Genomic DNA, 26,584 nt, shown 5'->3' on the forward strand with positions numbered 1-26,584 from the left:
TTTCACTTTTGAACCATTATTTAATTTTCACATTTGTGAATTTTTCTAATATTATCCTATTGTTGATTTCTAATATAGTCTAGTATACTCAGAGAAAATACTTCACGTAATTTCAGTTTTTAAAATATTTTATACTTGTTTTGTTGCCTGATATCTGGCTACCTTGGAGAAATTTTCATACTCACTTAAGAATGAATATTTCACATTTGATGGGTAGAATGCTTTACAGATGTCTACAGGTCTGGTTAGTTTATAGTGTTAATTAATTAATTGTTTCTGTTTCTTTACTGACCTGCCTAGTTGAATATGTTATCAAAAGTGGGATATGAAGTTCTCCAACTATTATTATACTTATTGTGTATTTCTGACTTCAGTTTTTAAATTTTTTGCTTTATGTATTTTGAGGTTCTTAGCTAAACAAATGTTTTACTGTACCTTTCTGATGGATTGGTTGTTTAATCATTAAATAATGCCTTGTCTTTGGCAATCACTTTTGTCTAAAAGTTTATTATGTGTGATATTATTGTAGTCCTTCCAGTTCCCTTTGGTTAATGGTTGTGGGATAATCAGATTTCTTCATCTATGCTTTTAACATAATCACCTGTCAAGGAGTAAATGGTTTCAGTGTTAGAGATTTATTTACCTTTTAAAAATATTTGTCAAAAACTTTAGAACTCCATTTTTAGTATTCTGAATGGACTTTGACTACCATAGGATAACTTAGAAGTCACTAACAATTCTGAATTTTACTGCTTCATAATATATGTGTGAATAAACATTACATGATATATATAATGTATATTGAAGTGGTCTTTCTTTTATCAGCTGTTGCTGAATTTTCATTTGTTTTCTTTCCCAGATAGTTATCATAGTTAAATCACTTTCCACACGTGATTTAATTCAAACTTCTCCATTTGTATTTTATAATATAAGCATTTGTTGTAATGTATAACCATTGTCAGGTAAGTTATTTTTCTTGATTTTACTTTCCTCATCTCTATCATAAATGAATTTAATTAAAACCTCTAAACAGCTTTCAATTCTTTATTTATCCATGACACATATTCTGTAAATCTCCAACACTTGTATTTTATACAATGAATGAGTCATATTACCTAGAGTGATATAAGGCCCCTTTAAGTACTATTATTAGCATTCCGGAAATTATTAGAAATGAAAATGGTTGGCCTCTGTTCCAGACCTACTAAATCAAGGCAGGAGATGCCCTGAAATCTGGATTTATCAAGCCCTTCAGAGGATTATAATGCAGTTATTGTTGAAGAGTCACAGTCTTAGAAATGCCATAGAGAGAATTGATTGCTTTCTCTTGACAGCATCAGTTTCTATTTAATGGCACAAGCTGCCAGCTCTTGTTAATGTATGTTATATAATCAAAATTACAGGTATGAAAATTGAATTAGAGATCACTGTCAGTTCCATAAAAAGTTATAATATTAGAAATGCTTGACTTGGAATTTTGAGTTTGAATGGCTTATTACAAGAAACTCATAAATCATAATTACAAATCTGGTGTATAGAATATTTCCCAGATTCATTAGTGAATCTATTATTTTCAGATCATGTTATGCTTTTAAAAATGCATATTATATAATTGAAATAAATCAGTTAACCATCCTGATTCTCATGATTTTTATTTGTGAAACAGAAGTGATCTTAATGAAAACTTCTAGCTCTAAAATTCTATGATTCAGACATTCAACAACTTTAGGAGCATTAAAATATTTAATACTATATATGCCAGCTATTTAAGGGTCAAATTCTTTTAACATTTCTGTAAAATCCCTAAAATATTGTGTCTATTTAATGTAACTCAGGTTTTATTTTTATGAAGAAACTTTAAGGATACACTTTTGTGACCACATTCTTTGAATATGGAATTATTCAGCCACGCATACAAATGTTCTTGCTTTTGATAAGCCTCAGTAGTTAAAACCATTTCCCAGGAGACTCTATAAATAAAGGGGTATTGTGTTTGCTTATTTTAAAACAGCAGACTTGAAAAAAGATCTGTTGATACTTTCTTCCTAAGAAACTCTCTACCATGAAGATTCATCTCTTTTTCTTAATTCTGCTCTTTTGTGTCACAATTTTACCAGGTAATATGCAAACATTTGTGGGCTTACTTAGACTAATGAATTTCAGGAGACACCAATTGTTTCATGTTAAAAGCTCGATGATAATGTAGGACTTAAAAGACTGCTGCGTTAAATTTAATACAGTATTTGAGAGCAAACTTTAAGACAGAAAAAAAAATAGTAGTGAGAAAACCAATACAACGTGAATAAAATGTTTTTTTTTAACAGTATTGTATCAATTATACTTTGTTAGTTTTGATGAATGTTACCATGGTTAGTGAGATATAAGGAGAAGCTGGCCTATCGCCTTTGCACCTTACTTGTAAATGCAAAATGATTTTCAAACTAAAAAAATATATGATCATCGCAGCACTCCCCTCACTTTCATCCTGTAACATTTCACTATAACTTAAACTTGATAGATGTTAATTTTCACTGGAAAATATTATTGTTATATAATATAATCAGCTGATAAGGGGGTAAATAGTTTAGTGTTTGTGATCTATTTACCTTTTCTTTCTGTTTAACCGATGCTACAATTTGCGGGAATGTTGAGGAATACTTTGTGCTCAAGATATATATTTTTGGTGAGAATTCCCCCCAAACTATTCCTTCACACTAGATCAACCTTCTCTTCTTCTGAATTAATTAATGTACAGCATTGATAGCCCAGAAATGAAGTAAGTCTTGGAGATAGAGAAATCATTGTTTCTACTCAACTTGCTGTTAGAAAGCTTGAGGTGGAAGGATCATCTCAAGTCTAACCTGTTTGTGGTGGTGACAATGCTTTCAGAACCCATTTACTCACTCTAGGACAATAGCCCTTTTTAGAACTTAAGTGAACTTTTCAAATCCAACAGAAATCATATTAGAGAGCAAGGTGATAAATGTACATTCTCTGGTATCACAAAATCCAACATGACCATCTAAGATTTCACACATTAAAAAACTGACAAATTATTATTTAAAGAATGCAAGTAGAAAAAATTCTATACAGAGACCAAACATCAAGGAAATTTCAATAACATAGTTAATTTAGTTAACAAAATAACTTCCTTTTTCTTTTTCCAGAAATTATTGAAAATTGTTTGAAAATTGTCACCAAAATATAGCATATATTTTGTGTCACAATTTTTATATTAGTCTGGATTTTTCCAGCTTTATTTAGAGACAAAATTCATTTGATAGATTCATACAGCTTTCAACATATAATAAATACTTTCTTCTTCTGTTTTAATAATACCTAATGTTAATAGATCACTATAGAAAGCATTTTAATTTTTGTTCCTTTTCTCTATATTATGCAACTCAGTAACTCTTAATAATAATTTAAATTATTTATGCCTTTATTTAACAAACATAAAAATCACATGCACTGCAGATTGAGATAATTATAATCCACGTAGGAGATATTAAAATGACATAGATTCAAACATCATTGTTAATATATTTTAGTGCAATTTACTTTCAAAATAAAGTTACTATTTATTTTGGTTATACATGGACCAAACTTTTATATAATTCCTACTATTACTCATACAAAATTCTCCAAGTATAATATCATAACAAGCACTCTTATTTATTTTATTTTGAAATGCTAATTACAAGCTGTGGTAAAAATTATATAATTTAGTTTGCTATGCTTCTCATATTTTATTTAGGAAAATCATAAGTAATATTTAATCAAGAATTCAAAATTTTCAGAATCAATCCATGTTTCAATGTCAATAATTACTTCTTATAAAGAAAAGCAAGTCTATTAACATCTGAGCTGCACTTAAAAAGAAAAATTAGCCACTTAAATGTAGAATAACTAATATATTTTTATTACATGTTTTGTTACTTCTTATCACATGATTTATATTTTCATTGCTTATTGTTTTAAATATTCTATAATTAAATTTCTTTACTGGCTGTATGACATTAAATGATAACTTTTATATGGGGAAAAAAAGAAATCTCCAAGCTAAAAAAATCAAAAGCCAAAATATATATATATATATATATATATATATATATATATATATATTTTTTTTTTTTTTTTTTTTTTCTCCTCAAGATTAGAAGAGGCATGACACGGATTATAGAAACTAAAAACCTTAATAAAGCTGTTAGGATCCTTTCACCTTGTAACTCACCAACACATGACAATTGAACTAAACTGAGTAAAAACAAATCTATGAATGAACCCTGTCAAAGCACCTCATTTAGTTTTACATTTCACCCTCAGTCTTGTAGATGGTGAAAGTTCCCATCCAACACTGAGGTGTAAGAACAGACAGACAAGTAAAAACCTACAAAATTCTTTGAAAAGATATCTAGATGGAAGTCCTTAAATTTTTAAAGCAATGAAATTTCCATTCAAGTAATTTTTCTTTTTCATGCACAGAAAGTCTAGAACTAGAATATTGTGCCACTGTCATGTTTCTTTCACTTTATCTGCAAATTGAAAAATGTGTTATTGTCAAGGCTCACTTCTCTTTGAATCTGTAATGCACTTTGACTCTCATGCACTTTGAATATGAGATAGTATATTTTTGCACTGAAAAAAAGACATGATTCCCACCCGCCAATCCCAATGAGGTTATTGCTAACCTAAAGAATGGGAAGCAGGTGAATAAAAATAAAAATAAATTGTAGGTTAAAACAGTTCACCCCATTCCAGATTATATATTAAGTGGTACTTCATATAATATTTAAAATTCTGACACATTAGAATGTTATAAAATGTTATCAGTTACTTGTGAATGATACATATGAAGTTGTATGAGAAACAGAGAGTGAAATTACTTTAAGTCTACAGCAGAATTAGAGAAAATGTGGTATTTGAACCCTATGTTTGTAGACAAAAACAGTATTTATTTATTTGGCTTTTCACAGTATCACTGGATCAATGTCTCTCAGTGAGGAGTGATTTTGCATCCAAGGAGACATTAAGCAATGTCTAGAGGCCTTTCAGATTGTCACAACTGGTATTACTGGCATCTGCTGGGTAAAAGACAAGGATGCTGCTAAATACACTGCAATTACAGGACAGCCCCCCCAGGACAAAGAATTGTCCAACTCAAAAGGTCAATGTTTCTTACAGTGAGAAACACTGCCTTAGAGCCTGGTATAGAATGTGTGTTTATCTTTGGATTAGACAAAGAGGGATGAAGGGAGAAAAGGGAAAATGGGAATAGGAAAGACAAAATGAATAAGACATACCTTTCCTATGTTCATATATGAGTACACGACCAGTGGAACTCCACCTTATGTACAACCACAAGAAAGGTATCTTACAGTTCACACACACACACACACACAAACACAAACACACAAACAGTACTAGGTATATACACAAATGCATATATATATATATACAAATATATATACACCCCATATGTGTATACACTATCTATAGATAAAGAGTACATAGAACATATTTGCAAGACACTAGTTGTAGTTTTGCTTCTCTTGATATAAGAAAGACCAATCTATAAGACATATTTTCCAGTATCATCAGAATATACTCAGGACTTCACCAACAAATTCCTCACTAATTTTTCATAATTGATGAGGAGAAGAATGTGAGGAGAGAACCAGGGGTTAGCAGACATTGTGCTAGAAATAAAGTGCATAATAAATATTTTAGGTTTTATGAATTTTAGGTTTTATCTTAACTGTATCAGTGTAATGCAAAAGTAGTTGTACAATAATATATTAATAAGTGATTGTCAATCAAATCATTTACCAGAACAGGAAGCCAGCTGAATTTGTTCTCCTGTCCATAGTGAGTTCATTTGTAATCAAGAGTTGTAGCAACATAAACCATGATCGGGAGAAACCATTTTTAAATCACTTCAATTTCAGAAACAGTTTGGTGAAGTAAGAAAAAGGTAAGAATGCAATGATAATTTTAGAAATAATGTAATGACCAATTATGGCTATGTCATCCAGTTACTCCCATTTTTTTTTTTTGTTTTTGTTTATCACAGCTATCCTTAGGTATAAGTCTAGGTTAGATTACTTCTTCAGGAAAATAAACCCAAAAATATACAGGAGAGTTATGAGAATGTAGATGAATCTCTTAGAATTGCCAATCTCTACGGGCCAGGTACGGTGGTACACACCTGTAATCCCAGTGGCTTGGGAGGGTGACAGGAGAATCACAAGTTCAAAGCCAGCCTCAGCAATGGAGAGGCACTAGGCAACTCAGTGAGACCCTGTCTCTAAATAAAATACAAAATAAAGCTGGGGATGTGGCTTATTGGCCAAGTGCCCCTGAGTTCAGTCCCCAGTACCCACCTACAAAAAAAAAAAAAAAGAATTGCCTCTCTCTCAATATTTTTGAAAAGTGAAATCAACCTGTAGCCAAAATTGCTGGAGGTAGAATTCACAAAGCATGATATGCCAGTTAGATAATGTCTGAGAGAGCAGGAAAAGGACCACATAAATGCATTAGGATGAGTGCAGAGACAGATCCTGACAGATGATAAGTTATGATAAAGTTTTTATACTTGACTTTGGGGACTGTACTTGAGTTTCTGACCAGTCACTTGTAAGGCAACAGTCAGAACACTTAGCTTGAATCCAAGACATTTTCTCACTTCTAGGATGTTCCTTGCACAAAGGGAGAGTAAACTCACTTAAATTTTCCCCAGCAGTTGAAAATTTTCACTCTGTGTTTCTTCTGGGACTGTCTACTTTTAAAAAAATGGATATTTCGTAGCTAGCTTGCTAATTCCAGTCATTCTTTCCTTCTTACAGCCAGAAAGAGATATCCTGAGTATGGTAGTTTGGATTTGAGGAGAGAGTGCAAAAGGAGTAATGGTCGATGTAAAAATCAATGCCTTGAGACTGAAATTAGGATTGCTTTCTGCATAAGACCTGGAACTCGTTGCTGCATACATAGTTAAGAATGACAGAAGAAAAGAGACACTGCTCCAAGAAGAGAGAACCAGTGTTACTAAGTCTTTCCATTACATCTTTCAAGGCCTCTGTGTCTCTATAAAACACAAAGAATTAAATAAATTTTAATATTGAACTATTCAGAAGGACTCTATCACAAACATCTGGTGCCTTTACACTACATTTTTTTTTCTCTTCATTTCTTGGTACCAGAAGTAAGAAAAATTTATTTTGTGGATGTCCCTCAACAACTTCAAATATTTATGTGCCCTCTAATAGTTAGCTTAAATAAAATTGTGGAAAACCTTAGGCCAAAGGTCAAGGAAGTGGGGAAGTATATTTTTTGAGATGCAAACTTCCAATAGAAATGTGCTATCATTTTAATATACTACTATATCAATTACCTCATTAAAAAAATAGAAACCCACTGGGATTTGGAGATTAGACTTGGAGAGGAAGTTCTTTCTGGTGAGAGACACAGGGCTAAAAAAGAATATCAATAGATTGTAAGAATAAAAAAACAGAGAAAGATCAAAACAAGTGCTGATTTCTACTTTTATTATTTAGTAGAGAATTTGGAGAAGGAAAGGAAGAGAAAAATTTCAGAAAGGAGAAGAAATGTACATAAATAAACATTTAGATTAGGAACTCAGAAACTTTGGCTAATAATTTAATTCAGATCTTCATTCCTAAGAAATAATTGTGTCTGAGGAGATACAGAACAAAGTAAGGAGCAGTAACCTTCACTTTCCAAATTCACTCTGCCCCAGTTTCTTTCCTACTGCCCCTGAAGACCCACAGTAGTTTTTTTCTGCTGGAATCAGTGCCATGTACTTTTTGTCCAAAAAATGCTAATATCTTCTTTTAGTTTTTTAAAAAATATTTTTTTAGATTTTGACGAACCTTTATTTTATTCATCTATATATATGCGGTGCTGAGAATTGAACCCAATGCCTCTCGAATGCTAGGCAAGAGATCTATCACTGAGCCACAAACCCAGCACCTAATACCTTCTTTTATGAGTTTAGCTTATAGTCATCTATATTAACTCAAAATTCTTAAAAAGCATAACAATTCAAGAACAAAGCAATAAAAAAAAATCCACAGATGAATCCCTTTCCCCCAAAATAAAGTTGAACATTATTTTGGAAAATTAAAGAGGAAATTTGTTGAATACATACATGTGGTATAGACTTGGACTCAGAAAAAAATAATAAATAAAAATATTCATATTTTTATTATAACATGTCTATGAATTTCTTCTATTCTCCAAATGCAGATATTAGATCTAAATATGTTCATAGTAAACATTAGATATAAAGTGATATGCATGTGGAAATAAGCTTTACCTATACAAGTAAACACACACACACACACACACACACACCACATCACACAAGGAACTTAATTTTAGTGTTTTCTTTTAATGACCATAAGATTTCCATTATGAAACAATGCTGTATGAAACAATTAGAAACGTTATGAAACAATTAGAGCTGTATGTATATTTCACATATTTTAATTACTTGTAATAGATTATTCAATGTATTCTCTTGCAATATAAATATTTTCAAAAGTACTTTTATAATATTTACTTATGAAAGGGCTGCTCAATCCTGTATGCATTGGTATTTTGGTCTGTACAATTCTGTTCTAGCAGCTATCTGGTGCATTGTCTGCTTAGCAGCAGGATATTGTCCAGCATCCCTAGCCTATGCGCACTTAGATGCCAGCTGCACCACTTCCCTTTATTGTGAAAATAAAAAGAAATGTCTATCTTGCCAAATATCTTTTTGGGGGGACAAAATTCACACCTGATTGAGGACGATTGATTTACTCAGCAAAGCTCTTGTTCTCACAGAAATTAAAATTAAAATGGAAACAATAATCAGTAACATTGTCATATATCTGAAAAAAATTTTGGGGGTCTTATAAAAATAATTATCTACTGAGAATTTCAGTATATTATTATACTTATGCTAGAAATGACATATTGTAAGAATCAGCCTATGTCAAGAAGGTAGTCAGTTACAATTACATATTTGAAATGAGAGTTTGATTATCAGTTATCTTACCCAAGTAGAGATTGAGCCATCATTATCCCAAGACTTCCAAGAAGTGCAAGATTTAATATTTTATTCACTTAGGGAAAATAAGAACTTGGTAGGTTCTACCAAGAAGTTGAAGAGAACTGTTCTGGTAAATACTGGAGACACCTATACACATACCACGAGGCAGTGCCAAGACAGTATACATGCCCTCATTCTTCAGTGCTTACCAGAGAGAGGCCAAAACCCTCTCCACCATTGAGCTGTTTCCTTGTGTAGTCTAGTGAACACTCAAGCCAGCATCCTCTGCCTTCAGCTCAAGAAAAACAAAACAAAACAAACAAACAAAAGATACATTAGAAACTAAAAGGAGAATGTGAACCTGTATACATCACTCATGAAAATGATGTTCTTTCCTGAAGAAATATTTGAAGTGTTTCCTATGTGTGAAAAAAGAAACCCTTTTATAAAGGTCTGCAACCTGCTTCTTTAAAGATATAGAGATATTACTAAGTTATTCTACTCCCATATCCTCATATACATATTTGATTTACATATGACTAATTATAATATGTTTATATTTTTTTTAAAAAAAGGAAAAGCATAAATGGGGCAAAGGCTTCAAAATGGAAAGATTTCTAGCAATTTTCTTGCTAAAAAAATGAAATTTTCTTTGTGTGAATTTACAAACAAACTAGGTATTCTTAAACTACTTAAGTTCTTAGATCCTGAAAGTTTTATCCTTCTTTGGTCCCAGATATCAAATTCCTTAACACTATGTATTTTTCTTTACTCGCATGGTTTTCTGTGTTTCATTAGGCAATGACTCTGATGAAACAGATATCACCACCTGTTGGATATATGTGCTATTATTTGCTATACGAATCAACTGAAAACATCACATTTAAAGGTCATTTATCACTATCAAGTTTTAGCACAGACTAGGAGAAGAATTAGAATCCAACATGATACCTTGGGTTCAAACCCAACCTATTGCAGGATTTCCTTCACCTTAATGCCCTTGGGCAAGAGTAAAATCTATTGCTGATTATTTAATCAGGCAACATTTCATTAATGACTTGCTTCTCCCCAAGTATTATGTCATAGGTTTTTGACCTAAGGAACTGGTTTGACTGATCACAAACTGAAATTTCGATAATATTCAATTTCATTGAGATAAAAATTGAATAAGATATAGGATATTCTCCAAAATGTTCAAAGTCATTTCATAATACATACATACACACACAAATACATAAACACTGCCTTCAACATACCTTCACTGATTTATTTATGCATTCAATAAACATTACTTTAGCATTTATTACATATCAGAAAGAGTGCAGTAAAGATTGGTACACATCAACAAACATACCAAACAATATTCCTCATATTTGTGGAGCTCATATTATAGTGGGTAGAGACAAATATAAACAGTATGATAGATAAACAAACTGATGTAGTACATTAAAAGGTGATACCTGTTATAGGAAAGGAATCAGAACAGTGTGACGAGAACTCAAAATGCTGGTGGGCTGAAATAAGTTTAAAAGAAAATTTTTATGGGGAAATATTGAGAAGTAGAATTTGAGCAAAAGGTTGAAAGCAGTGGTCATGGGAGCTATTCTGAAATTTGGGAGCTATGCCTGAGATGTAAGAAGTGCTGGGATATATTTCCTGGAAGAGGAAATGACAGAGGAAGTATATTGACTGCTTTCCACAGAATTTTGGAAATTAGAAAGGACCTTAATTTTTATGCTGAGAGCAATCATGGATTTAGCCAAAGGATAAACATTATTTTAATTTTGTTTTAAAAAGACATCTTTAAAGTGCTTACATGAGTTAGGAGGTTATTTAAATAATACAAGTAATAAGTGGTGGTAGCTCAGTCCAAGGTAATACAAATAAGAATAATTAGGGATGGTTGTATTGTGCATGTGTTAAAGACAGAGTTAGCCTGAGTACATGAGAGGTGGAACTTTGTGAGACAGAGAGGACAATCTAAATCCAAGATTTCTTACCTGAGCATTTGGAAAGATTGAATCTTTACATTGACTAAGATGGGAAGAATAACAGATGGAACAAATTAATGTTGGAATAGTTTTTCAATTTTGTATATGAATCAGATATTTGTTAGATTTTATAAGTGGGAAAGAGAGTTAGAAAGTCAGTAATCTAGCTTAGTTGAATCTAATAATCTTTTGAATTTACAAGAGGGAGTTGCAGCTTCTGTACAAATTAAAGCATAAGTTTTTCATTAGGGTGTGGAGAATCTATCTTCACTAACACGAAGGAAGGGAGGATGCTCATACGCAGATGTCGACAGGTATGTAAATTGGGTGGCAGAAATCTATAGGAAGTGCCTTAGGATCTTCCACGGATCATCAAGGTAGGAAGCAAGATCATTAGCTCTGAGTCAAGATGGGTAAGGATATTATAGATTGTGAGGAGAGAAGAGAATGTAATAGAATCATTTAAAAGAGTAGAAGGCTGAATAGATTATTGGTGTTGTTTACACCAGTCATATTTCCTGTACCTTCATCTCCTTCCTGCAATTTTTGTGTCTTGTTATATCTTTACCAATTATACCTCACTATAACTTTTGAAATTTCACAGAAACTTCTATTTAATGAAGGAACCCAAATCCCATGGGCTAAATAATTTTCTCAAAAGAGCATAATTAATAAATAGAATATCTACAAAGGACTATTAGATTTTGAAAGATAATGTCCTTTCAAACTTCAAACTGACCATGGTTTTATTCCTGCCTTGATCACAACTTGTATCCACCAAAAGCAGACAGCTTCTGAAAATACCTCTTGTTCTCAACTTTGCTTCTCTATTTTCAAGGAGCATCATGAGGTTGGAGTGGAAATCTTCTGCAGAAAATTTATTTTTAGGAAGTGGAGATATCTGAGTCAGGCATTTGTCCTGGGAGTATGAAGAAACCTCTAATTCCCCAAAGAACTTGGGAAACCTAACACTGAATCCAGTGTTTGGGAGCTACTGAACTTATAACATTCATTAGCCAATAAGACTGTCCCTATGTGTAAGAATGCTGGGTTTGTAAAAGATTGTGGTACTCGGTATTTTTCTACCATATTCATGGTACCTTACATTTGCAAAGACTTCCAGAAATCTTTCTGGAATATCAACTTCCTTGATAAAGGTCCCATATTAGCATTAGGTCTTTCATAAAAATTTGTTATAATTGGCCTCATTTTTCCAGTGATGCACAAAATATATAGAAATATAAGTGGGTGAAAAAGATGATATGTGTCCTTCCTCCAGATAGTCACTTATTTTTATTTCTTTGTGGCATATATCATCTCAAACACTGAAATGTGGATGACATTTACTTAGAAGCATATAATTCAAACATTGCTTTCATATGTATTATACAACCAGTTTTCATAACAGTACTAAAATATATTATTTTAATTCAAAACTTGTTACAAAACTTTGATTCTACAATGATATATAATTTGTGAATAAATAATTAATACAACAAAATTTGCAATGCATGACTTTTGTTTTCAAATTGTGTGGTTCTGGAGATTTCTTCACAATATCTAGTCCTTCAAATAATGTTAACCACAACATTAGTATATTTTACTATTACTAATGAGTATTATAATGTTATAATTCTCTTTTCTAAATTTAATATGTCTGAAAAATTACCATAGATTTGGGTAATCAATAGGAAATAATGGTCAGAAATGTTGGTTAGTTAAATGTATCCCTATTTTTAAGTGAAATGCAATTATATATTATTTCATCTCTAAATTATATCAAATATGGTTCTGAAAAGAGATTACATTTCATCAAAATTTGTCAGTGGTCAGGAACTCTTTATGCATTGGCTTCCTATACCCTAAGGAAATACATATATTCATGTACAAAGCTCTCTTGACAGTCTCTCTACTTTCACTTCTTTCTGCTCTTTACCAACATCTTCCAGGACAATAAAGTAGCACATTAAAAATCTTCTCTAGTTTCTGTCCACCTTTTAACCTAATGCCTAGAGAATAGTAGGTACTCAAACAAATGCCTGTCATACTGAGTTGAAATGAAACACCTTTCTAAATTTCAATTTGTTTATAGGTAGATAATTAGGTTTTATGAGTAGAAAGTAGATAATTTAAGTCTATTTTTTATGAACAATTTACTTTGTTCAGTTTAAATCAGGTTGTATTTTTTATTTGTTCTAAATAATTATACATGATAGAAGAATGCATTTTGACACATTATACACAAATGGAGCACATCTTCTCATTCATCTGGCTGGACATGGTGCAGAGTCACACCAGTAGTGTAACCATACATGTATATAGGGTAATAGTGTCTGTCTTATCTACTGTCCTTCCCATCTCCACACCCTTCCTCTCCCCTCACTCCCCTCTGCCCAATCCAAAGTTTTAAGTCTAATTTTTATTTAACTTAGTGTCCAAATGTTAATGACATTAGTTTTCCTGACACTAGTGTAATATTTAATATTTAAAATATTTTTGTGATAATTATGTTACCTATATAATTATGCTACATAATTATATTATGTGTGTTTTAATATGTATGTTATAATTATATTATGTCATGCATATAGGTAGAATGATGGACCCAAGATAATTAAAAATATTCATGAATTTGGAAAAAAATATAAAAATATAATTGCATCATGATTAAATCCTTAAGATAATAAAACCCGAAAGTAACAAAATCTTTCTCCTTTAATATAGTTGAATATATGAATCCAAAGTAGTGATTTTAGAATGTCAGGACATCTTTCTTTTCATTATCTTAGATAAATAATAATAATAATAAATTAGAACACTAGTGTGGGGTTTCTTTTTTTCTATATATGTAATGTACATCAAAACTTTGTTTATTTCTATATATAGAAAATAGTTTTCCTAGGATCTCTATCAGTAAGAATTAGCGTGAACACTAGACTCCAGTTGTTTTGTAATGCACTGATTTAGAGGTTAAGATTGAGAAGAAAACATAATTATATTTTATATTTTGTCTGCAAGAACATAAGTAGCATAATAAATGCTTTAGAAAATACATATAACTAAGTACCTAATCATATTACACTGTTCATTAAGAGTTAGTGTCAACCAGTGAAAAAGATTGATATATTTGTTCTAGTAGAATGAAAGAAAGTTTCACTTAAAAGTAAGATCTGGAATGGAGAACAAAGCATTGGACAAATGATACTGTGGAAATACAATGAAAATAGGTTTAAAAATTCATAAAATATTAAAGGGAAAATTACATGTCATTAAAAATATAACCATTATTTTAATGAAAGCATAGTAAAGTACATCTAACTTTAATGAACTGAACAGGTAATAGAAAATAAGGTGTCAAGAATCCCTAGGAGCTAGCTGAAGTCCAGTATTGATGTGAACTGCAAGACAAGTTTCTAAACCTATTTGTGCAAGTGGAATGTTTCTACCAGCGTCACTTCTCATACAACAAACTGTGCCACAACTTCTTTCTCTCCATATTAACACACTCAGGACTCCATGACTGGAACAGATTTACTATCTCCTTAGTTAGATGATCCTCCGATGAATAACGGATTGATAACTTTAGATATGATTCTTAATTGCAGGGAGAAGTGGACTTCCACCAAAGTATAGAATTGAGAGATGCCAAAAAGTGAGAGGAATATGTAAACCATTTTGTGATGATGATGAGTATGATTACGGATACTGCATTAGATGGAGAAATCAGTGCTGCATATAAACTCCGGAAAACAGAAATACTATTGAGCATCAAATCTGGAACAGAGATGTATCTTATTTAATTCAGACTTGGTAAAAAGAAAATGTCTTCAAATTTTCATGGAAATATGCACCTTTAAATTTCAAATACATACATATATATATATATATATATATATATATATATATATATATATGTACTAAAAAAGTTTAGTCTCTGTTCATTGGGGTTTTGTATTTCAGACAAAGCGACATTAATCAAACAGGAAATCAACTACGTTCATAATCTCGATATCACAGAAAATCAGCTACGTTCATAATCTTGATATCACCTCTTTACCACCCAGACTCTGAAATTACTTATATGAGTTTCTTTACTCCCTTTCTAATAGGATGCATATGGTTATATTACAAAATTTGACTTTTTGGCTATGTATGCACTAAAAAGCTTCCCCCCATGGTCCAGGTAGGGAACACACTAATCACTTCCAGAAGTTTCCTTCTGTTCCTGTGCACACCTTCCCTCCCATTCTTTTTTTTTTTTTTTGTCTTCCCAAGCAACTGTTGATTTGTTTGCTTTGGGTCATTAAATATATTGATTTGCATACAGTGTGTGCTTTTAAAATCTTGATTCCTCTCCTCTTCCTCCTTCTTCCCTTCCTCCTCTTCCCATTTACTACAGTAAGAAGAAGACACATTCTTCTTTTTGCAGGACTAGGGATGGAACCCAGGGGTACTCTACAACTAGACTACTTTCTCTTTTTTAATTAATTAATTAATTAATTTTAAGACAGGATATCACTAAGTTGCTCAGATTGTCTTGAAATTGTGATTCCCCTGCCTTAGCTTCCTGAGTAGCTGGGGTTACAGGTATCTGCCACCATGCCTGGTTTAAACTCTTTTTCTTTTACCCACCATATTTTTAAAGGTTTATTCATGCTATCACTATAATACATATTTTATTTCTTTTTTGTTGGCTAGTGGTAACCTATTCTATGAATATACCATGGTTTATTTTTTATTCATCTCTTGAAGGACATCCTGATTGTTTTCAGATATTGATTATTGCAAATAAAAGTGCTCTGAATATGCCCGTGAATACTTTATGTGAACATAAGTTTTCTTTTATTCCTCTTGGGTAAATACTTAGGAGTAAAATAGCTGAGGTATGCTAAATGTATGTGTAACTTTTTAAAGAAACTGTCAAACTGCTTTCCAAAGTGTAAGTTTTAACATCTCCCTCAGTAAATATTAAAGTTACAGTTTCTACGCATCCTTGACAACACAGTATGGTTGTATTTAATTTTAACATTATAATATCTGTGTAGTTGTATAACATTGTTTCATAATTTAATAACATCAAATAACTAGTTATATTGAGAATTCTTATGTGCTTAGTTGCTACCACGTGTTTTTCTAATCAAAGTTTTGCTTAAATCTTGCAGATTTTAAAATTGGATTAGTATTTTAATTATTGTTTTGTAAATCTTTGCATTGTCTATATATATAAATGCCTTATAAAAATACAATTTTCAAATATTTTTATTCTCTCTGTCTCTCTATATTTGGTTTTTCATTCTCTTCACTTGATCTTAGCCAAAAGGCCAAGAAGCAATGTTTTTTCATTCTCTTAATAGTTAATATAGACCAGAAGATCTTCATATTTTTAAAGTTTTAAATATTTTAAATTACATTTATTTTAACTGGTACCTGAAAACATAAAAATTGCACATACTAATAAGGTAACAATGCATTGATACCCAGATACTACATAATGCTAAGTTAGGTTAAACATCTATTTTCTCAAACATTTGTCATTTTTTATGCTAAATACTTTCCAATTCCTTTCTTCTAGCTTTTTGAAATGTACAGTATATTATGGATATCAAATGTCACCCTTCTGTACAATAAATAGCAAAACAGAAAAAAAAGGTGTTCATGTTGAAGTACAATTGTAACTAAGGAATATTTGGCCAAACTTTATAGAGTTTATAGTTGTACCTATTACATTGATGACTATGATGAATTTTTGTTAATTTTTGTACAGAGTATGAAATTTAGTTCAAGTTTATACACATATGGGTTTCTAATGACTTTAGCAACATTTTTTTAAAGCTCATCTCTTTTCCCTGAATTTCCCTTTAAGAAATCAATTAAATGTGTGTATATATGGTTATTTGTCCATCTTGATATCACTAATACCCTGGGTTGATTACAATTGGTTTACACTTAAGCTTGAAATAAATATTGTAATCTTTCACCATTATTTTTTTCAAAAGTTTAGCTATTCCAGGTCATATTAACTCAACAATTAATGAATTAATATCTTTAAAAATCATATAGAGATTTTGATTTTGATTTTATTGAAAATATAAATCAATTTTTGGAGAACTTACATCTTAAATATACTAAGAATTGGAACCAAGATTCTAGCATATCTTTCCTTTTTTGTAGGCTTCTTAAAATTACTCTGAGCATTTTTACATAATTTCAGTGTAAAGTCATATATATATATATATATATATATATATATATATGAATATATATTTTCATATTTTATTTTTTATTCTACTGTGTTTCTCTCATAAGATTCCATTTTAATTATTTCTAGCATAGAGAAATAGAATTGTTTTTGACACATCAATCTTGTATCCTGAAATCTTGGTTAATGAAGGTTGTTAATGTGTTCTAATAACTTTCTACAAATATCACAATATTTCCTAAATATTTACTTGTGTAATCTTTAAATAAAGGCAGTTTAATTCTTCTGTTGCAGTCAGGATCATTGTATATCTTTTTCTTGCCCTATTAAACTGAATAAATTCTCCAGTGTAATGTTGAAAAAGTGACAAAAGCAGATATCCTTTCCTAGGTCCTCAACTTAGAGAAAAATGTTAAGATTTATTTTTAAATCACCAAGTAGTATATTAAAGCTGTTTTATCATAGATCCTGCTTATTAGATTGGAGAAATATTTTCTATTCAAAATTTCAGAGATGTTTTACTAGGAATCACTGTAGATTCTCTCAAAATTTGTTTTTCTGCATCTATCAAGATAATTATGTGTATCTTTCTTTTTTATTCAGTTATTACAGTAAATAATCCTGACAGATCTTTAAAAGGTAAACCAACCTGAATTCATGATAAGTCCTGCTTATTGGTGCTGTTGGTTGGACACTTACGCCCTCTGGTGATAGAAAGGTGTTAGTAGCAGTCTCCTGTTGTAACTTTTCCCCTGATGGCTTTTTCTGCTCTAAACTTCCTTCCTCTGTCTGATTAGCTCAAAAGACCTTCTCTTTCACTTGAATCTTTTCCTCTTTCTGACTAACTTGAGAGACCTTCTCTTTTACTTGAATCAATATGTCTTCTCCTTCCTCTACCTTTGTCTGAACTGAAGGCTTTGGACTGAGCAAACAAGATATGAACGTCCACAATGGCAATGTGCCAACTGGCAGAGTCCCTGGGCTTTTCTTTTCTACTCTTTTTAAATCTTCACCATGATGGTTCTATTGTGATATATTCAACAACTCCTCCTTAAAAAGCCATGGGTTACATTTTTGTATTGTATCAACGTATGCCCTGACTGCTCTTGATTTTACTGGGAAGCCTCCTTGCTCTAACAATTTAACCATTCTTCCTCTAAACCATTCTTTCAGTTTGTTTTTTACTAATTTCTGATCCCATATTTCTACTATAATACAACCCAACAAGATGACGCCAAACAAAACAGAGACAGAATGAAATAAAAATGAAACAACAAAAAATCATTATAGTCTTTCTATCCTCCTGAAATGTGCATCTGTCCTTTCTCCCTATCTGTTCCTCAGATGTAAATAGTTTTTCCTCAGATGTGAGCGGTTTTTCTTCCATCTCACTCATCTCCAGGGACAGGCAACTTAAAACAAAAGTGAAGCAAAACAAAAGAGGAATCTTAAAAAGGCTACCCATCCTCTCGCCATGCCCTCAGGGGTGAGTAGTTTACCTTATCACTTACCCTCAGTCGTCCCCATGCGAGCCACCAAATGCCACAGTCTGGCTGGGCACAATCAGGAGCCACTTGTCAAAAGAAACTAACTTTATTTTTAGAACCACACACGCCAAACAAAACAGCTCCTCAGGAAAACCTTCAGAGCCCAACTGCCACCACCGGCTTCCCACAAGCTTCTCAACCTCCCCCACTCCTCCTGCTCTTGAGGCCGATTGGCTGGGTTGTGTGGGCAGAGCCAAAAAAAGTCCCCAATGAGCAGCTCCGTAGTCTGAAAGGGCGGGGAAACAGCTCAATGAGCATCACCACAGAGGAGTCAATGAGCTAGAAGTTGCTGGGGCCGCTGTGGGCCAATCATCAACTGGCAGTCTGAAAGTTTGCTGGGGCCCCTTCGGCTGTGGCTCTCAACAGTAAACCAACCTGAATTCATGATAAGTCCTGCTTAGTTCTTTATATACTCTAGGTATTAATCCTCTATTGAAAGAGCAGCCGGCAATGACTCCCTTCCATTTTTTAGGCTCTCTCTTCACCTTCTTGTTTCCTTTGTTGTGCAGAAGCTTATTAACCTGATGTCATTGCATTTATTGATCTTTATTTCCTGAGTTATAAGGGCCATATTCAGGAAGTATGCCCATACCTATAGGTTGAAGTGTTTCCCTTTATTTTCTTCTATTTGTTTTAATTATTCTGATCTTGTACTTAGGTTTTGATACATTTTGAATTAACTTTTGTACAGAGAATCTAGTTTCAATCTTGTACATATGGATATTCAGTTTCTCCAGGATCATTGGTTAAATAGGATGCCATTTATATTCTTGATGTGAGAATTTGAATATTTTCTCTTTTGAATAAAGTTTTGTTACATTTACTAATCTTCCCGATGACTCTGAAGTTTTATAATCATTTTCTAATTTCCATCTCAATTTAAGTGAATTATTAAATAATTTTTAAAATATGTCATTTGGCTTCTAACTAGTTGAGATTTTTCCTTCTATCTCATGATATTTATGATATTTCTCTGTTGAATTTTTATTTAATTTTATTATTGTCAGAGAACATATTGAGTGTCACTGAACTCGACAGCAATTTGAAAAAACCAATCACCACAATCAACTAGGATTTATCACAGCCATGTAAGAATGTTTAGCATACACAAATCAATAATCATGATTAATTACATTAACAGAATGAAAGACAAAGCCAAATGATCCCTTCAATAAGTACAAGTTCAACATTGCTTCATTAAAAAAAGCTCAACATATTACATGTAAAAGGAATATACCTCAACACCATGAAGAACACATGTGACAAAACCAATATTAAGAGAATACTGAGTTGGAAAACATTGAAAGTTTTTTCTCTAAGATCTGTAATAAGACAAGATGAATACCTTTTATATTTCTGCTCAGTCAAATACTAAATGTCCTAGCCAGAGCTATTAGGACAAAATCAAAGTTATCCTAATTGGAAAGGAGGAAGCAAAATTTACTCTGGTTACAGATGACATAGTTTTATATATGTAAATCTTTAATGACTTCATCAAAACTATTATAAAAAGAAATGAATTCAGTAAAGTCTCAGGATACCAAATCCACATTAAAGAAACAAACAAACAACAACAAAAACAAAACAAAAACAGTAGTATTTCTATATGCTAATAGCAAACTATCAAAAAAGAATTCAGAAAGTAGTCTCATTTGTAACAGCTATAGTAATAATACTTAGTAATAAATTTAAACAGGGACATGAAAGAACTCTACAATGAAAACTCTAAAACATGAATGAAGGAAGCTAAAGGAACAACAACAACAAATTACAAGGCTATCTCATGTTCACAGAATGGAAGAGTTGATATTATTAAAATATCCATGCTACCAAAACTGATGTACAGATTCAATATAATCTTATCAAAATAACAATGATTTTCTTCATAGAAATTGCAAACACTAGCATAAAATTCATATGGAAGCACAAAAGATCCCACATGCCAAAACAACCTTCTTCAAAAAGAGCGAATCTGGCTTCTAAATACACTACAACATACAAATACAATACATGGCTTCCAAATACACTACAAAGCTATAATAATTAAAACTGTATGGTACTGATGTAAAAATAGACAAATGGGAACAAAAAAGAACTCAGACAAGAACCTGAATTTTTGGCATTATTTTGACAAAGGTGCTAATAACTTGCATGGGGCAGAGTACTATTCATAGATGATGCTGGAAAAACCGGATATCCACAGGAGTAAGTGTGCAATTAGATCTCTCACATATGCAAAAAAAAATAAATCAAAACATATTAAAAATTTAAATGTAGAACTCAAAACTATATTAAAACATAAGAAAATGTTTTATGACAATGGTCTGGGCAATGATTATTTGGATATTGCCTCAAAAGCAATGGCTACTGTTATTCTGTTTTCTGTTACCATGAAAAAATACATGAGACTATGAATTTTGTAAAATAAAGAGTTTAATGTAGCTCACAGATCTGGAGACCAAAGACTTGGCATCATATTCTGATTGGCTCTATTGAAAGCCTTATGATAGAAGGCCTCATAATGGCATGAGCATGTGTGGCAGAGAGATTGCATAACTAGACATAAAACCAGAGAATGGGGAGGAGCCAATCTTGCTCTTTTATAGCAGCTCCTTCTCACAGTATCAAATTGGGATCCTACAAGAACTGTCACATCTTTTGTGAGAGCACATGGCCATTGACCTAATCACCCCTCATTAGATTCCAGAAACGTTTGCAGGTGATATCTGCATATTATTAGATATATAGATTAGGCCCATATAATATTACTAGGTATATATGTAAAGAATATAAAATCAATGTATCAAAGAAATATTTATGCTCCTATATTTATTTCAAAACCATTCACAATAGCAAAGATTGAGAATCAACCTATGTGTTTATAACAAATGAATGGATTTTTTAAAAAATGGAATAGATACACAATGAAATCTCTGTCTACACAAAAGAACAAAATCCCATTACTTGTGAGTACATGGATGGACTTTCAAACCATAAGATTAAAAGAAATAAACCAGGCACAGAATGCCAAATACTGCATAATCTCACTCATATGTAGAATCTACAGAATTTGATATCATTGAAGTAAAAAGTGATTTATAGAGATGGGAAGATGTTAGATAAAGTATTGTACCTACGTAGGAGATCTATTTCTAAGTGTGTCCAAAATAGTGAAATATATAGATGTAGTTAGTAGATAAGTTATCACCTGGGGCCGGGTTTGAGAGCAAGGATAGGTAGGTCAAGGGATAAATGGGTAAAAGTCTTCTAATGACTACGCAATTTCTTTCTTCCTTCCTTCCTTTCTTTTTTTTAATGAGATAAGGGTTATCTAAAATTGATTGAAGTGGAGGTTGTCCGAATCTGAGTTCACACTGAGAGTTTTCTGAATTATTCATCTCAAATAGATCAGGTCTAAAAATGGAACACTACCAGCTTCCTAGAAGTCCTTATCATAGACCCTTCTGTCATTCACAGCTACCTTCTGGATTTCCATGAGTTTTGTGTATAAAGAGCTGCATATTAATGAAATCAACCATTTGTTCTCTGTTGTGCCTGGTTTACTTTTGCAAGATTCATTCGTATTGAAGCTTGGAGTTAAAATGGGCTCATTCTCTTTCCTGTACAACATACTATTAAGTGAATATGTAAAAATAGATTATATAATAAATGAATTATATTTCAATATCTATATTAAACTAGTTTTTTTTAAAGTTACATTTCATGGTTGAGAACATAGTGTAACATGGCAAATGTTTTTAGTTCACTTGAGAATGTATATCTGTTCCTGTTGTTTAGAACGAATTAAAATTTGAAGTTAGTTCAAGCTTTTTGAGTGCTTTTATTATTTTTAATGAAACTAGTCTACAATTTTTATTAATTATTTGTACTAAAAATATCATGTATAGTATATAGCATAAAATATGATAGTACAGTATATTTATAGTAGTACATATTATACTATATATTATAGTAGTATAATTTTTCTCTCTCTTTCTAGTTCAAGTAGCGTTTTCTTCATAAGTTACTATATTATTTTACTGAATTCTCCCATATTATGATTGTCTTAAAAATTTTAATCTCATAAAAGAATTATAAATTTTAAATTATGGCAACAACAAATTGGTCAGGATTTTGCATTTTAGAAAATTTTGTCATCAGCTAAAGCATTTATCTTAGCTCTAATGAAAACAAAGACATTTGTAAAAACAGTTAAAACAACCTATTTAGTGAATGTCTGAAACAAATTCCATGTGGCATTATATGCCCTCATTCTACAACAGAGGAACCCAGGCTCAGAAAATGTAATGAAATTTTCTAACTGAACACTGCTTAGGACGGGGACACATTAATTCAGTGATTCTCAAAATATTTGCCTTTGACCAGCAACCCCACTATACCAAACCTATGGAATGAGAAACTGTAGGTGAGAGAGCTGCACTCTTTTTAATAAGCCCTTCAGGTAATTCCAATGCATGCTGATACCTGGGAACCACTGCTCTAACTGCAATATGCTTCCTCACATCATGTTGCCTCATGCAATATGAAAGCTGACAACAAGAAGGCCTTGGGCCTGTAGTTAGCAATAAAAAAGCAATAAGAAAGGCATATCCCTCATAGAAGTGCTAGGAAGGCTTCTGAAAATCTAAAGTAGCTTAATTCATAAAATTATGAAATAAGACTGAATGACATTCTCATTGTTTTCTATTTCAATTGTCAAAATTTCCACATACAATGGAAGAACACAATTCACTGGTTTGAAGATTTTTCAATTTAGAGTGTTTTCTTTTTTATTAAGAATTCTCCCACATCGGGTAAAGGAGCTCAGTGAGGTTTTCAGCAAGAGAATGACAGATATATATAATGTTTGACCTTGGATTTTTGACTCTATGTTTCTGGCATTAAAGAATCCTTCAAGCCTATAATACTAGGTACTGGCAACAAAGTATTGGATCCTCTGAAATTAATGCTTAAATTGAATAAAAGCATTGCCTAATTTTAAGGGTCTCCTCAATTGTAAAACATGACTAAAGCCACTGATATCAGTAATTTCTCTTCATACTTTCATATCTTGTATGTATTTAGAATACAAGTACCCATTTAATTGAGAGATGAGAAAGTTAGAAAATTTAAAATAATATTACTGAGAGCTAATACGATTCTTTATCTTTCACATGCACCTCTAATAATCAAAGAGTTCTTTTTTGACTTAATCTACATACTCTGCCCACAAGCAAATAATATGAAAATGGAAGAACTCATTGGAAATTATGTAAAGTAATGCAAAGGCCGGGAGAATGTCTCATATATGGAAAAGCACATGAGTAACATTTCTGTCTTTGTTCCCTTATGTTTAAAGTGAAGACAAGGATTCCGTCCTATTTAAGATACACACAAGTTCAATTGCCTGTTACATGCCATGTCCATGCTTACTACTTCCTTTGGGATATTTATCTCATTATTCTAGCATCAGGAGTTTACTGGGGGTTGGCATTGTCTTATAATTCTTGTTACCTGACAATAATAATGATAAAGTGTAAACCTTTGATCTCTGTCTCCCAGTTTTCCCCTGCGGTTGCTATCCTCTCTGTCTACTAAGCCATTACAAGTTGGTTTGGTGTTTCCATCAACTACATAACCCACTTCACTCCCCAACAATTTGATATGTCAAAGAAACAATTTGATATGTCAAATATGAAACCACTGTGCAAAGAACTATGTATGAGAATTACTGGGACAGATTATTGCTGATCTTATTGGTAACCATTGCAGTCACCACAACATAAGCTCCATTTTTTATTTTATTCTTTGTTGGTTTTGTTTGGTATGAGATTTTAAATTCCACATTTGCACCTAAGCAAATAAGTGGATATTTGTTTACTTTCAAATAAATCTATAATTCAGAGACTTTATTTGAAGAGTATTGAAGGCCCACATGAAGATATATAATAATTAAAAACACTTTGAATATATTATTAATATTTTAATAATAGCAACTTTAGAATTTTTAAAACTCTGGCCTTTAGTTTTCTCATCTTTAAAATAATAAAGCAGAAAAGGAGGGGGTATGGGGTAATTAATGATGGTTGAATGTGATGATCATTATTATCCAAAGTACATGTATAAAGACACGAATTGGTGTGAGTATATTATGTATACAACCAGAGATACGAAAAATTCAGCTCTATATATGTAATAAGAATTGTAATGCATTCTGCTGTTATAAATAAAGAAATAAATAGATAAAATAACAAAGCTTAAATAAAATATTTTTATTTGCAACTGTAAATAATTTAACTAATATTTATTTGTCATGCCTTTTCTTTTTCAAAATAGATTTTATTCTTTAGAGCAGTTTTAGGTTTACAGCAAAATTAATTGAGAAGTACAGAATTCACACGTATACACCTTCCCTCACATAAGCATAGCCTACTGTAATGGCATTTCCCATTATATTGGTACATTTATTGCTAACAATGTAAAAATTGTATCAACACATCATTATCAACACAAGTTCATATTATAAAGTAGGGTGTAACATTCTCCATGTTTTATATTTTATAAGTACTAACAAATATATAATCCAACATATACACCATTATAGTATCATAGAATAGCTTCACTGCCCTAAAATTTCCTTGGGCTTATCTTATTTATCACTCACTCCCCTGTGCTCTCTAGCACTCACTGTTACTTCACCATCTCCATAGTTTTACCATTCCAGAATTGTCACTCCATTTTAAAAGTCACTTCTGAGGTGAAAAAGAATCTATGATCTTCTAGCTTATCTAGTTCAGGTATTTCAGCTTGTTAAAAGAAATAGACATATGCATAGACAAATTAAAGTTAGTACATTTTGTTTGAGAAAAGAATGATTCAGAAATCAGGACCTTGAACTAGTGGAGATTCATAGAGCTGTACTTATCAGTGCGAGCAGCGAGCTCTGCCACCAAGGATATAGGAGCAAAATAGATAAATCACCTGATTGGCTATAGCTAGGCATTTTCCTCTTTGGGGTAAGGTGTGGTGAAGCATTTGATTTCTTTGGTCTTCTTCTGATCTGTTGGCTCCCAGTGATTGACAAAAAACTGACTTCTTCTATGGCTAAGATGAGGCTGTTTCTTATACCCCTAAGGTGAATTTCAGTGTGCTTACATGCAAAATTTGGTTGCAGTTCAGAACATATGGAGTCACAGTACAGAGGCAAACTCAGGCCAAATTTAATTTAACAGGACCAACCTGAGAAGGCAGCGAGTAAAATGGTGTGAATTTTGTGCAGCAATAGGACCTCCCTACACACATGCACAAATTTTTGGACAAAATGATATTCTCATATATTAAAAGGGTAAGGAATGACAGAATATTCACACTTCTACTCCTCTGTCAACACACACAAACACACGCGCACACACAAAATACACATCCAACTATAAATATACGAGACTATGTAGGTACACATTTCGGTAAATTTGAATTTTTGAAAATGTTGTTTTAGACAAAATTATGCTATTTACATGTACAAATATATCACAATGAATCCCACTTTTATGTTTGATTATAATGTACCGATTAAAAAAAATGGAAGTGAGGGCAGTAGAGGAGCTACGACAGGATGAAGGAGGAAAATCGCGATCAGGTGATAGTGTGAAATGAGACTGATCAAATTATGTGCATATACAAATATGTCACAATAAAAATAAATATTATATATAATTATAATTCACCAACAGAAGCCATTTAAAAATAATAAAAATAAAATTGAATTTCACATAAGCAACAAATACTCTTTAAG

The 26,584-nt window shown here is 31.9% G+C and overlaps 2 protein-coding genes across 2 annotated transcripts; both read left to right on the forward strand.

The window, feature by feature from the left end:
- The first annotated feature begins 2,015 nt into the window (after nt 1–2,015).
- On the forward strand, nt 2,016–7,595 carry LOC101969922 (beta-defensin 110). The gene is made up of 2 exons (XM_005318854.2): nt 2,016–2,117; nt 6,846–7,595. The coding sequence occupies exons 1-2, from the start codon at nt 2,063–2,065 to the stop codon at nt 6,992–6,994; spliced, it is 204 nt and encodes a 67-aa protein (XP_005318911.1). The 5' UTR covers nt 2,016–2,062; the 3' UTR covers nt 6,995–7,595.
- Nucleotides 7,596–11,350: 3,755 nt separating this feature from the next.
- On the forward strand, nt 11,351–16,118 carry LOC101970210 (beta-defensin 110). Its single transcript, XM_078018519.1, has 2 exons — nt 11,351–11,360; nt 14,652–16,118. The coding sequence occupies exons 1-2, from the start codon at nt 11,351–11,353 to the stop codon at nt 14,783–14,785; spliced, it is 144 nt and encodes a 47-aa protein (XP_077874645.1). The 3' UTR covers nt 14,786–16,118.
- The last annotated feature ends 10,466 nt before the right edge of the window (nt 16,119–26,584 follow it).

The sequence above is a fragment of the Ictidomys tridecemlineatus genome, chromosome 8, assembly GCF_052094955.1.
Source record: "Ictidomys tridecemlineatus isolate mIctTri1 chromosome 8, mIctTri1.hap1, whole genome shotgun sequence".
In the NCBI taxonomy this organism is placed as follows: Eukaryota; Metazoa; Chordata; class Mammalia; order Rodentia; family Sciuridae; genus Ictidomys; species Ictidomys tridecemlineatus.

What these genes read in the sequence shown, in the direction of transcription:
- LOC101969922 (XM_005318854.2), top strand. Translation starts at nt 2,063, where the DNA reads ATGAAGATTCATCTCTTTTTCTTAATTCTGCTCTTTTGTGTCACAATT. An exon ending in TTGTGTCACAATTTTACCAG is followed by an intron (nt 2,118 to 6,845) that starts GTAATATGCAAA and finishes TCCTTCTTACAG; the next exon opens with CCAGAAAGAGATATCCTGAG.